This window comes from Labeo rohita, chromosome 8 (genome assembly GCF_022985175.1).
Source record: "Labeo rohita strain BAU-BD-2019 chromosome 8, IGBB_LRoh.1.0, whole genome shotgun sequence".
NCBI lineage: Eukaryota > Metazoa > Chordata > Actinopteri > Cypriniformes > Cyprinidae > Labeo > Labeo rohita.
The window spans coordinates 24,436,236-24,450,283 of NC_066876.1; the positions used below are offsets into that span (position 1 = coordinate 24,436,236).

General features: G+C 33.7%; 2 protein-coding genes across 3 annotated transcripts; both read left to right on the top strand.

Annotated features, from left to right (window-relative positions):
- Window positions 1-820: 820 nt before the first annotated feature.
- guk1b (guanylate kinase 1b) lies at window positions 821-7,507 on the top strand. Of its 2 annotated transcripts, XM_051116999.1 has the most exons (9): window positions 821-941; window positions 3,684-3,799; window positions 3,896-3,937; window positions 4,270-4,347; window positions 6,130-6,226; window positions 6,387-6,525; window positions 6,613-6,697; window positions 6,775-6,860; window positions 6,957-7,507. In XM_051116999.1, exons 2-9 carry the CDS (start codon window positions 3,688-3,690, stop codon window positions 6,987-6,989), a joined length of 672 nt encoding a protein of 223 aa, XP_050972956.1. In that variant the 5' UTR covers window positions 821-941; window positions 3,684-3,687; the 3' UTR covers window positions 6,990-7,507. The 2 variants fall into 2 exon arrangements, with proteins under 2 accessions (XP_050972956.1, XP_050972957.1); XM_051117000.1 differs by lacking the exon at window positions 4,270-4,347.
- A 251-nt stretch (window positions 7,508-7,758) lies between these two features.
- Window positions 7,759-14,048, top strand: armh1 (armadillo like helical domain containing 1). Its single transcript, XM_051116991.1, has 12 exons — window positions 7,759-7,839; window positions 9,144-9,368; window positions 9,476-9,544; window positions 9,672-9,838; window positions 10,095-10,291; window positions 12,497-12,581; window positions 12,671-12,787; window positions 13,112-13,184; window positions 13,293-13,422; window positions 13,551-13,628; window positions 13,721-13,802; window positions 13,941-14,048. The coding sequence occupies exons 2-12, from the start codon at window positions 9,163-9,165 to the stop codon at window positions 13,967-13,969; spliced, it is 1,233 nt and encodes a 410-aa protein (XP_050972948.1). The 5' UTR covers window positions 7,759-7,839; window positions 9,144-9,162; the 3' UTR covers window positions 13,970-14,048.

Below are 14,048 nucleotides of genomic sequence, written 5' to 3' on the forward strand. Positions count from 1 at the left end.
AGCAAAAATTATATTTACACTTGCAGCCCCAGCAACCCTAACTAATGAGATGAGTTTTTGGACGCTTTGCAAGGGATATCTTAGCAGAAAAAATGTCACGAGTCTCTACTAGCAGCCAGTGAGGAGATTTATGTAGGATTATGCAACTTTATTTGACTGTCATTTTATTTTGGAGACTCTGTGGAGAATTATAAACAAATTTCCAGCTATATTTGACAGTTTTTATTGTTGTTTGATCTAGTTCAGTTAATGCCAGGCCTACACCAAATAACATTTTTAGCTGACTGCATTGTGTGATATTGCATGATAATTAAATAGCATTTTAATAATAATTATTTAGCACATTGTGTCTTTTTTAATAGATCAGAGGTCAAAGTAAAGCTGCTTTGACACGATCTGTATTGTAAGAAGCGCTGTAAATATTAATGGTGAATATAAAATTCCATATTGCTTGTAAGTGTGGCATACTTCGTATAGTTTGAATGTAATTTCGTTTTATATTTCCATACTACTGTAAATTATAAATATAGGATTATTACATAATTATAGTTTTGCCCTGATTATTTACAATGCATTACTGGAAAGACTGGGGCTAGTTGTCACTTTTTTTTTTTTTTTTGTTATATATAGATAGTATAGTAATATAGTTTTATATAGGACATTTCTCAGGCTGGATGTTAATATGGACACATAAGTCTTGACTACAAAACCTTTTGTACATTTTCACCATTATTTCTCAGGAAAAACAATTCATTACAGCTTTTCAAAGTTTCATATGGTTAAACCTCTTATCTATGTCATAACAACAAATACACAAAACCTGCAATATGATTGGCTGAGAGTAAACAGAGGAGGTGGTAATTGTCACTGGCAGTAAGCTGTGGCAGTAAGTCAGTGAGTTAGAACCACACTTACGTACTCACCACCGTCTAACTTGCAAGGTAAGAGCTGACTTTGTATTTTCTGGGGTTCAAAATTTAGAGGTCAAAATGTATAATTTATTGTAATCCAAATGGTTTTAATAACATGGTTTTGTTATTAAACACGCATGAAATGTGATCAATCTGAAAAGAATACTGGACAAAGGTACTGGATTTATATGTTTAATTTGCAAAAGCATATTGATTTGTGGTTTTAATTTCATTTGTAATTTTCTTTCAAATATATATAATATATTTGACAGTGAATTTTAGTTTTGACATTCCATATTGTCTTGAAAAGACAATATGATACACTTTAAATGTTTTTAAATTTTGAAACATCATCTTAAAACAAGATTAAGACAGAAACACTGAAACATACAGTAGCCAGAAAATGTCATCTGAGATATTTGATAGAATAAACAAAGAACAACATGAACAAACTGCTAGGAGGCAGATGTATATTTATTCTAGAGTTTCCCAGATGGGATTGTGCGTCCAGTTGGTTTGTGTAGTCTCCAGCAGAGTCCCTAAAAATGGACTGGGTATTATTCCAAACAGACATTGCAGAAAATATTAAGACAAGCATCGGGTCACTGGGCCTTTGTCATTAGGCTTGTCATTTGGCTTACATGCTGGGTAATCCTCTTCACTGGCCTAACCTGACTTCATTAAGATATTTTCATGCCACTTCACATGAACATGCAAATCCTTTACTATCATGTAAAGCACGTAAATGCTTTGTGAAAGACACAGACTCTCCGATAAAGTTTATTTATAAAACCTCACACCAGAACATTTTTATCTGTTTTGCCCAGGTCAGAACACCATCAACACATTTAACATTTTAAACATACTTTTAACGACTTCCATTATAAACTATTTAAAAAGTTTCTTAGTCAGGAAATAGCCCTGTTCTCCATTACAAGACCCAGTCCACAGACCTCAAAACAGAATCACTAATCACTCGGATCAGTGGATTAGTTCCTGAGCTTCTCTCTTGCAGAGGCGCAGGCGTGCAATAGGCTCAGTGTCTGCCCATGTCAGCTTCTCTAGCTTATAGCACTCTCTCTCTTTGTCAGATGGGCACCAAGACAAAAGCTTCCTACTTGATGTAATCCGTTTTCAGTACGGAAGGTTTTTGTTTGTTGTGATTGAATAATAAAGACTTTTATGTACAAATTAAGTAAAAATCTAGGGCTGTCAAATAATTAATCGCGATTAATTGCATACAAAATAAAGGTTTGTGTTTGCCTTATACATGTGTGTCATTTTTATGTATAAATAAATATACACAAATGAATGTATATATATTTGAGAGAAATATGTTATTAATGCACATTTTTTATTTATATATAATATAAATGATATAAAAATTATAATAAATACACATACTTGTAAATATTTCTTAAATATATACATGAATGTGTTTGTATTTATATATACATAATAATTACACACAGTACACACACATATATTAGGCAAACTCAAACTTTTATTTTGTATGCGATTAAAAGCGATTAATCGTTTGCCATCCCTAAAAATTACACTTAAAATACATATTTTAATGTAATATAATGGTACAGTATACCCTAGTAAAAAAGTAACAGATTTAAAATGCATTTATTTTATACTACGTATAGTTCAAGTCTGTTAACATATTTACTGAGAAATCGCTCGAGACTTACTGATATAAAATCATAAATAAACTTTATTTGGTTTATTTGGCTAAAGTATATTTGCAGTAGTTTCACTTTAGCACATTCAAATATACTTAAGTATACCTTTAGTTGGACTTCAGCACTACTTTCACACAATTAAAGTGCATTAAGTATGAAATTAGTCCAAATTAGACTTCAAATATACCAGTTTAGTATACTAAAAGTACAACTGCAGGGTATTTTTATTAAATACATAATATGTAGATATATTTGTAGTATACTATAAATTAAATTTAAATACATTTTAGTATATTTATTTATCACTAGGGTCATTTAAAGCTAAAGTTTTCATTGACCTTGTTTGCGTTTTTGAGGATGAAGTCATGTCACGTAACCAACCCGTGTTGGCATCTGTCTAGTTGGCTGCTATTGTAGCGACAGATGGATTTACGCTAAAATACCATAGAATCTTTTCGAACACATGACTTTTGATGTCAAAAGATGTGGGAGGTACTTCACCTGCCTTGTAAAAGTGTTAAAAAGTGTACAAATTTATATTTTGCTGTCCTAGCTGCATTTAATCACTACTTTTAATTTTTTTTTAAAGAATTGAATACTTTTATTCAGCAACGATGCATTAAATGTGACTTTAAAGATATTTATAATGTTACAAAACATTTATTTTAATTAAATACTGTTCTTTTGAACTTATATATTCATCATAGAATCCTGAATATAATTGTATCAGTTTCCACAACAATATTAATCAGCCCCATGTTTTTTTATTTCACTGCTGATGAAATCAGCATATTATAAAGATTTCTGAAGGATCATAAAGACTGGAGTAACGATGCTGAAAATTCAGCTTTGCCATCACAGGAATAAATTGTATTCTAAAAAAATATATAGATAAAGCAGATACTGTAATAATATTTCTCAGTATTACTGTTTTTACTGTAACTTTTGAACAGGAGAAAACATTTTAAAACATTTAAGACTCACTAAAAAAATTGTTGCATAATACAGTAGGTCTGTGGATTTAATCACCAAAAAAACTTGGCTTAAAACATCTCATGTACACTTTGTTTTGATTGTCTCACAGAGAAATGTCAGGACCCAGGCCTGTAGTTCTGAGTGGCCCATCAGGAGCTGGGAAAAGCACCCTGTTGAAGAGACTCATGAAAGAATATGAAGGGGTTTTTGGATTCAGTGTCTCCCGTATGTAACATTTCAGGAAAAATTAGACAGATGGTTAGCCAAGTGTCAAGAATGCTGGATGAATATTTTGATACATTTATCTTCTTTTTTCTGCAGACACCACCAGAAATCCTCGACCTGGAGAAGAAGATGGAAAAGGTAGGACAGAATTTCCTACTCAACAACTATAATTGAGAGTCCTGCTATATCGGAGAAACAGATGATGTCAGATACAGTATGAGTTTAGAAACAGACTAAATAACAAATTTAAATGTATACCTATTTGCCTACAGAGTAGGAAGTGAATTAGAGAAAGTGGAAGTGGAACCTTGAAAAAAAAGGCTTACGTTCCCATCCAATTCGAAAGCTCCCTCTACCCTGCTTCTTACTCCCAAGTGAACTGTTTAGAATCATTTCCAAACATTTCGACACATTTCACAGGGGTAAATTTCTCTTTTTATTCCCCAATGTGCCTTTGTTGTTTTCTCTAGGGCTGAATTGTCTCCCAATGCTTCTGGGGGCTACATTACTTCCTGTAGCAGACGTCCTATCCTCTGAGACATCTGAAGGTGTAGATTTGATTTCCATTATTAGTCATAAATGATTATTATTACTGATTATTGGCATATCTAATCATGTGATGAGAAGAGTAATGGGGGTTACTTTCATCTTTCTAAAATCTAAAACTTTGTAAGCAATTTACATTTTAGGCCAGATTTACAAAGATATGATTGTGGACATCACATGTTCTCTCTGACATGAATGCCAGTCTGCACTTTGGAGTAAAAAGCCTTTGAAAATAGCCCCCCTGTGATACCTAGGTTTTCCATGTGATGTGAACTAGTGGCATCACTTCCCTACAGCACAAATGTGACCCTGGACAAAAACCAGTCTTAGCATGGGTAAATTTGTATTTTGCAATAGCCAAAAATACATTGTATGGATCAAAATGATCTAATTATTTTATGCCAAAAATCATTAGGGTATTAAGTAAAGATCATGTTCCATGAAGACATTTTGTACATTTCATACTGTAAATATATCAGAACTTAATTTGGGATTAGTAATATGCATTGCTAAGAACTTCATTTGGACAAGTTTAAACACAATTTTTTCAATATTTTGATTTTGTTTAGATTTCACATTTTCAAATAGTTCTGAATTGTAAAAATTACCCTTACTGGTTTTGTGGTCCAGGGTCACAAATATTTAGAGATGAATCATTAGCATTGCAACAGAACCTTAAACTTCTGGGACATTTAATGAACATCTTAAGTAGTAATAGATCACAATTAATTTTTTTAAAGAGACTTTAAAGGTGGAACAGAGAAATACTGCATCTAAAAGTTTCTGTAACTACAACCAGCCATTGCTAATTTTATTGTTTTGTAATTCTTGCGATGTTTTTCCACAGACACATGTTGTTATGCTAATGGAAGTCTCCATTGCAGTGCTGCCACGGATGATGTCAGTGTTTTGCCCTCCTGTAGTTGTGAATTGTTTGTCTTGTGTTGCCTGCAGAACCATTGCGTCCCGCTTTAGTTCCCCTCTGATGTGCTGTTGTGGAGTTAAACCGTCAGAATGGTATGAATCCAGCAACATGCAACCCTAAAGCTTTCTCATGGGCTTTACTACTTTTTTTTTTTTTTTGTGAAAATATAAATGTATTTTATGCGCAAACACAGCTTTTTTTTTTTTTTTTGGTTTGTTTGTTTGTTTTTGTTTAATTTACACCATTCCCGTTATTTACTACCCTGGTGAAAAAACCAGCATATGCTGGTAGGTATGTTTTTCTGCTGGAATGCTGGTTAGGTAGGTTTTGATGCTGGTTTAAGCTGGTCCTTTGCTGTTTATGCTGGTCCTTTGCTGGTTTATGCTGGTCCTTTGCTGGTTCATGCTGGTCCTTGACCAGCAACATGACCAGCAAAAACCAGCAAAGGACCATCTTAAACCAGCATCAAAACCTACCTAACCAGCATATGCTGTTTTTTTCACCAGGGTAGGTTAAGAGCAACTATTTTAACAATAATACGAATGGAGATTTTGAAATAAACATTTGGCGCCCTCTGCTGAGCATGACGGATTTTGTGTTGTTTACCAGTGAAACGATTTCAGAAATGTCAACTAGTTCATACAAAAATAATAATCTTTTATTATTTAGCGAACCTCTGGAAATTTCTTTCTTGCATGTCTTTATTTTAATAGTTTCCTAGTACCTGGTTATTAGAATGTGTCGAATAAACACCCTTTCAGTTCATTTGATGACTAGCAACAGACCAGCTTGCAATGGTGCAAGTCATAATTTGCTTGGTTTTACAATTAACCTTCATTTATTTCTGTCCTCAACCTAGATTACCACTTTGTCACCAGAGAGAAAATGCAAGAGGGAATTGACAAGGGCGAATTCATTGAGAATGCAGAGTTTTCTGGGAACATGTATGGAACCAGGTATGTTTTATTTCATAAAGTGACATACGTTATCTAATCCCATTATCCTCTTAATTCAGGTACTTCACCGCTATTTCGTAGTCGTCATACCAATTCCCAAAAGATCTCGAAGTAGCTGAGATTGTTCAAGAGATTGTCATTAATTTACTATCACTTGCAGCAAATCATCCATTGAAGACGTTCAAGCACAAAACCTCATCTGCATCTTGGATGTTGACATACAAGGAGTGAAAAACATTAAAAAGACTGATCTGAACCCCATATATATCTCCATCCAGCCACCTTCAATGGAGATCTTGGTGAGTTGATAGAAACATTCTCAGTTTCATAGTTATATAGCATTTAAATTGTGATAAGATACAGGAAGGTGGTTTATTTCCCTACAGGAAAAGCGTCTGAGAGACAGACAAACAGAGTCAGAGGACAGTCTACAGAAGCGTCTGGAGGCAGCGAGGATTGACATGGAGCTCAGTAAGTGACACTTTCAGTAAGTCGGGTTGTGCTTAAAAGAAAACCTTAATTCCCCTTGCCTATTTTCTTCTCTGTAGGTAAGGAACCTGGAGTTTTTGATATCGTAATTGTTAATGATGACCTGGAAGAAGCCTATGAGAAACTAAAAAGTGTTCTTATTGAGGTAAATCTATTTTATCTATGTAAAAAGATTGACTAATCTGTATTAATTTTATAAATAAGTAAATAACCCTGAGTTATTGTTTTTTTTTTTCAACAGGAAATTGAGAAGGTGCAAGATGCCAAGAAATAAGAAAGGATAAACAGCATTTTTGACCTTTCTGTCTGACAGCACAAGACATGAAGCCTTTTTTCCAGCCTTGTGTGATGCAATCATGGTGTTGGTTCTGATGTCAGACTCTAAAAACGTAATTCACTTAAACGGCTAATCAAGACAGGTGCTTTAAAAAAGTGTGTCTATAGAGCTTTTCTCTGTGGGTGAGAGAAAATCTATGCATAAATAGATAATGCACATCTCACTCTCAGCTGAGGACTCTCAAGAGCATGTTTGCACCTTCAATAATGAAGGGAGACATGGTAACAAAAATGAGTTCAGTTAGTATTTATGGCAATAGTTTGTTTACAACCAGTATGTTAGTTCTATAATAGAGAAATGATTGTTTTCAACATATGTGAACTTTGTTAGATGCTATACAGCATGTTTGATTCTCAATCAAAAGTTTTGAATGTATTCCGCTGAATGGTTAGTTTGAGTTGCACCTTCACGTTTCCAAGTTTGTGTTGAATATAAAATTATGTAATTTTGGGTTAGCTGAAATAAAATGAAATCAAACTACAGCTGCATTTCCCCATTATCTTTTTTCGAATTTTCTTTTCTCTTTTAATGAGAAAGTGAAAGTGAAGCGAAATAAAGTTAATAATCTCCTAACTGACTGTTATAAATAAATATAGGCCTACCAATATATGAAACAACACCAATAACATTCTCACGCCTCTGACGTCAGATCTTCCCAAACGGACAGGGGCGTCAGTAACCATGGCAACTGCAAACATCGGCGGAAGTGAAGGTGAGAAACATGCCGTGGTGAACCTGTTCGCTGGTAAACAAATATGATATAGATTATGAAACGGATAAGGTTAAGGTAAGAATTTCGGTTTTGAGTGTGCGTTATAAAGCGAATGGGAAACAACCACAATCCGACGAAAGCTGTTTTATTACTGTAAACAAACATTTATTGGCAAAGTAATTAACTGTTACGTTTGCGTTCTTCAACTTATGGGGAAATTGACAATGTGATATATAGGAAATATATACGAAAAATATACAAAATATTTTATGTATTGTGATTTCCTTCGTCTGAATCTATTAAATATACACTACCAGTCAAAAGTTTTTGAACAGTAAATTTGTTTTTTTAAGAAGTCTCTTCTGCTCACCAAGCCTGCGTTTATTTGATCCAAAGTACAGCAAAAACAGTCATATTTTTAAATATTTTTACCATTTTTATTTGAATATATTTTAAATACATTTTAAAATGTAATTTATTCCTGTGATTTCAAAGCTGAATTGTTAGCTTCACTACTCCAGTCACATGATCCTTCAGAAATCATTCTAATACTCTGATTTGCTGCTCAAAAAAAAAAAAAAAAAAAAAAAAAAATATATATATATATATATATATATATATATATTATTATTATTATTATTATTATGTTGAAAACAGTAGTAGAATTTTTTAAGGCTTCTTTGATGAATAGAAAATTCAGAAGAATAGCGTTTATATATTTTTCACCACTTTTTATCAATTTAAGCATCCTTGCTAAAAGAAAATACTAATTTCTATCATTTCTTTGCCAAATAATAAAAAATAAAAAAAATATATTGTTTCCATGTTTTTGAATAGTATAGTGTATAAAGTTACAAAAGCCTATTATTTCAGGTAAATGCTGAGCTTTGGATCTTTCTATTCATCAAAGAATCCTGAAAAAAAAAATCAACTGTTTTAAATAATATATGTAATAATGAATAATAAATAATAATAATAATAATAAAACATTTCTTGAACAGCCAATCTGCCTATTAGAATAAATTATGAAGGATCATGTGATACTGATGACTGGAGTAATGATGCTGACAATTTAGCTTTGATCACAGAAATAAATTATATTTTAAAATATATGCAAATAGTAAACAGTTATTTTAAATAGTAAAAATATTTCACAATATTACTGCTTTTGTTGTATTTTGGATCAAATAAATGCAGGCTTCGTGAGCAGAAGAGAATTATTTAAAAAACATTAAAAATCTTACTGTTCAAAAACTTTTGACTGGTAGTGTCTCTAAAATCTTTTTTCTGGATCTATTAATGTCAGTCATTGCTGGGCAACACTAAGTTTTATGTTAATAACACATTCATCAACTGATATTGTTCACTGTTTCCCACAGTCTATGAAATGTTTGAGTCATGTCTAGCAGTAAAGAGCAGGCCTCCATCAGTCAGGTGATGTGTTTCCTCCATGAGTGGGATCAGGGGAGTAAGATGGTGCGCGTTCGAATGCTGAGTGACTTTTTGGCCAAGAACACAGGAAAGACGTGTCCTGAACTGGAGCATGAGTTTGCTCAAGTTGCCAGCCTGTTCTTTGCTCGGCTCACTGCCTGGATAAGACTAACGTATCCACACATATGCTCTACAAAATCAGAAACCTTCTGAATATCTGACTGAAACTTAAACAAGTTTAACTGTGAGTTGTATTCCTCCTTACATGTTTTGTTTCCAGCTATATGTTTGGAACATGTCTAGACCTTCAGCTTAAAGCAGTGGGGGTTTTCCTTTCTGCCAACAGCAGGTAAAAGACAAAATAAAAGCTGTGAATATAATTTTAGTACTAGATGTCAAGCACGCAAGGTCTTTTAAACAGCCGAAAACTCCAGTCTATCCAAACGTGGTTTCATTTTGTTTGTTTGCATGATCAGTCATCAGTACATGATGGAGTTTCTGGAGGTGGGTGGAGTGCTTACCCTGCTTGAGATTCTAGGACAAGACAAACTCAAAGACGGGGATAAAACCGAGGCTCTTCGCCTGCTCCAGATCATCGCCAACGCTGGCCAAAAATATAAAGAGCTTATCTGTGAAAGCTACGGTACTTACACAGCACGACCGCACAGCAAACCACCAATCAAGAAGTGAAACAGCTCCAGCTCATTTTTCAGTGAGAGCCTGCAACATTTTCATGAAATATTTTGAGGTTAAAACCTTGCATGATCCAATCTGGATCCATTTTGAAAGTTAAGGATTTTGACAGGCAAGCGCTGACAACTTTATATACACACACACACACACATACTGGCTCATGAACTGATTTCAGTGCTCGCATCTGTTTTTTCTCTGATTGACAGGTGTGAAGGCCGTAGCTGAATGTTTGGCCAAATCAGAGACAGAGGGGACTCAGGAGACAGCCGCCGCCCTACTAGAATCTTTGGCCCATGGAAATCCCAAATACCACAATCAGGTGTATAAGGGCCTGATCTCCCTGATGACCTGCATCTCACCAAGAGCACAGCAGCTTGTTTTACAGGTCCTACGTGTAGTTCAGGTAAAATAGTGTTGAAAGATGACAATCAGCACCAGAGGAATCTTTAATTGTTAAAAAAATCTGTAGTATTGTATATGCCTTTAAGTTTGCTTTAAAGTCTCTTCTGCTCAGCAAGCATTATTTTGATCCAAAGTACAGGAAAAACAGTAAAATTTTGAAAATTTGAAATTTTGTTTATATTATTTAAAATAACTGTTTTCTCTTTGAATATATTTTAAAATGTAATTCATTCCTGTGATTTCAAAGCTGAATTTTTAGCATCATTACTCCAGTCACATGTTCCTTCAGAAATCATTCTAATTTTTTGATTTGCTGCTCAAAAAACATTTATTATTATTCTTATGTTGAAAACAGCTGAGCAGAATTTTTTCAGGTTTCTTTGATGGATAGGACGTTCAGAAGAACAGCATTTATCTGAAATAGAAATCTTTTGTAACGTTATAAATGACTTTATCATCACTTTTGATCAATTTAAAGCATCCTTGTTAAAAAAAAGTATAAAAGTAAACAAATTTATATATACATATATATATATTGACTCAGAGCTTTTGAATGGTACAGTGTATAATGTTACAAAAGCTTTTTATTTCAGATAAATGTTGATTTTTGGATCTTTCTATTCATCAAAGAATCCTAGAAAATTTTACTTAACTGTTCTAAATATTGATAATAATAATAATAATAATAATAAATATTTTTTGAACTGCAAATCTAAAGAATCATGTGACACTGAAGACTGGAGTAATGATGCTGAAAATGTAGCTTTGATCACAGGGATAAATTACATTTTAAAATATGTTCAGTAAGAAAGCAATTATTTTAAATAGTTCAAAATATTTCACAATATTACTACTTTTGCTGTATTTTGGATCAAATAAATGCAGGCTTGGTGAGCAGAAGAGACTTCTTTAAAGGAGGACTCCACTTCCAGAACAACAATTTACAAATAATTTACTCACCCCCTTGTCATCCAAGATGTTCATGTCTTTCTTTCTTTAGTCGTAAAGAAATTGTTTTTTGAGAAAAACATTTCTGCATTTTTCTCCATATAATGGACTGATATGGTACCCCGATTTTGAGCTTCCAAAATACAGTTTAAATGCAGCTTCAAACGATCCCAAATGCGGTTGTAAACGATCCCAGCCGAGAAAGAAGGGTCTTATCTAGCGTAACGATCGGTTATGTTAATAAAAAGAATCTAATTTACATACTTTTTAATGCCAAACGCTCGTCGTTTTTGTTGTTTTTGTTCCGGTTCATGACAGTTAGAATATGTCGAAAAACTCCCATCTCATGTTCTCCCTCAACTTCAAAATCGCCCTATATCGCTGTTTTACTTTTTTTGTTAAGGGTGTTTGATCTTCTTTGCATGTTCATGTTGCAAAGACTGGGTTGTTACTTCTGCAGTGAAGTAGGATGATTTTGAAATGATTTTTGAAGTTGAAGGAGAAAATACAATTGCAGTTTTTCGACATACCCTAACTGTCTCGAGTCAGAATACACAGAGTTCATGGAGAGAAAGGCAAGACAAGCGTTTGAGATTAAAAAGTATTTAAATTGCTTTTTTAATGAAAATAACTGATGGTTTCGCTAGATAAGACCCTTCTTTCTCGGCTGGGATCGTTTACAACCGCATTTGGGATCGTTTGAAGCCGCATTTAAACTGCATTTTGGAAGTTCAAAATCGGGGCACCATATCAGTCCGTTATATGGAGAAAAAGGCAGAAATGTTTTCCTCAAAAAACGTAATTTGTTTAAGACTGAAGAAAGACATAAACATCTTGGAAGAAAAGGGGGTGAGTACATTATATATGAATCTTTGTTTTGAAAGTGGACTTCTCCTTTAAAAAATTGTAAAAATCTTTTGACTGGCAGTGTATATGGGAAAAGTATATTTTGTAAGTACTATAACTGCTTACCATTTTACATTTTAGCTGTTTTAGCGATGTGACAAATTAATGTTTAAAAGTACAAATATTCCAGATAGTCTCTCTTATAATATGAGCATAAAAAACTCCATTTATAATAAATAATTATTTAAGAAATAGAAAAACAAAATTTTTAAATTAGTTTTAAAATAGTTTTAAATAATGGGATGTCACACTGCTATGACTGCATCAACTATCCAATTTTATAATTTGTATACATTTTTGCAATTTATAAAACGTATGAAAATGTATTGAATTTTTCTTTTGCTTTGTCCAGCCCATTGTAAAGACAGCCCATCATAGCATAGTGGAACCCTTACTGAATCTGCTGAGGTCCCTACATTTAGAAGTGCAATATGAGGGCAAGTGTACATTTCCAATTTGACATTATTTGTTGTGTATCCTACTGTGAATCCCACTGTTTCATTTGTACTTTTATTTTAACTTCCAGCCATAGAACTGATAACAGAGCTCATGCAATCAGAGGTCAGACCGGCTCTGCTCAGGGGTCTGGTGGTTTTTCTCAAACCAACTAAAGACAGAAACCCCAAACACAAGATCCTGGAGGGTATGATCTATTGTTCATTTTCTTTCAATTAAAGCAAGGCATAAAACTTGTGTAACTGCCAAGGTATGTGTTGTTTGCAACTGAAACAGTGGTTCTCCAATAACAATACTGCTTTGCATTATGATCATGTTGCAGCGTGGAGACGTCCTTAATTCAACCTCCCAATTGTTACCTTTAATTTAATTTGGAGCAGATGTAGACGAGATGAGAAACAAACACAGATTGTGGCTTGAATTAGCATCTTTCTCATTATTGATTCGTCTGACATAAGAGTCATAAACAGGCCCGTTCTGTATTTGAAATTCAGCTGAATTGTTTTGTTAGATCCAGAGGTGGCCAAAATGACTGATTCACTCCCTGTGCTTCTCCAGCAAGCAGCTTCTGCAAAAACCATCAGGTACTTTAAACAATGATACATTCAAGACATACTGCATGGAAAATATTATATCGTACATAAACACACAGATCAGCTTGACTTACAGTATATATTGACATGATGTTAAAGGATTCTGGCACAGAGAAGTGAAGAGATATCCAAAGAGCTGCTCTCTCTCAGAGTGATCCATCACTTACTATATGCAATGGGGAATCAGGAACATGCAGATGCTCAGAGACAAGCCAGCCTGGCTTTGGAGGTACAATTAAAACTACCTCACTCATCTAATCTTGCATACACTGATTCTGCATCAGCCTTAAGTAAATATAATATTGGGCAAGCAATAGACCAATGAGAATCTGATATGAATGTGTAATATCTGTTTAGCATTTTGTGCGCATGTATCCAGTGGTGGAAGAGCATGTACGCAGAGCCATGGGCACCAGACTGTTCGAGTCTTTTATGGTGAGATATATATAATTTGCAGTAAAAACATCAATAGTCAATATAAAGTTAAAGTGAACTTTAAACTGTGTTTGTCTGCATGTTGTTTACAGCACAATGCTGATGTCCTACATTTAAACATGGATGACATTCAAGCTGACATTTTACGCTCAAATAAAGTGAACATTTCATGTGGTGAGTTGACAAATCTAGAGAGACATAACTAGGTTTTATGTTTTTGTCTTTATTTGAAAGTCACCAGTGGCTTAATTTGGCTATTTAAAATTATGATTTTTTACAATGTCTTTTCATTTTCACTTTATTTTTCTACAGTGCTTGAGGAGCAGAATTCAGATTCTTGAATACAGCTTAAAACAAACTTTTGGCATTTTCTAATTACTGATGTTTTTTATACATAAAATAATAAAAGTGATCACAAAG

What these genes read in the sequence shown, in the direction of transcription:
- guk1b (XM_051116999.1), top strand. Translation starts at nt 3,688, where the DNA reads ATGTCAGGACCCAGGCCTGTAGTTCTGAGTGGCCCATCAGGAGCTGGG. An exon ending in GGGAACATGTATGGAACCAG is followed by an intron (nt 6,227 to 6,386) that starts GTATGTTTTATT and finishes TATCACTTGCAG; the next exon opens with CAAATCATCCATTGAAGACG. An exon ending in GAGGATTGACATGGAGCTCA is followed by an intron (nt 6,698 to 6,774) that starts GTAAGTGACACT and finishes TCTTCTCTGTAG; the next exon opens with GTAAGGAACCTGGAGTTTTT.
- armh1 (XM_051116991.1), top strand. Translation starts at nt 9,163, where the DNA reads ATGTCTAGCAGTAAAGAGCAGGCCTCCATCAGTCAGGTGATGTGTTTC. An exon ending in TTCCTTTCTGCCAACAGCAG is followed by an intron (nt 9,545 to 9,671) that starts GTAAAAGACAAA and finishes TTGCATGATCAG; the next exon opens with TCATCAGTACATGATGGAGT. An exon ending in TTTAGAAGTGCAATATGAGG is followed by an intron (nt 12,582 to 12,670) that starts GCAAGTGTACAT and finishes TTTAACTTCCAG; the next exon opens with CCATAGAACTGATAACAGAG.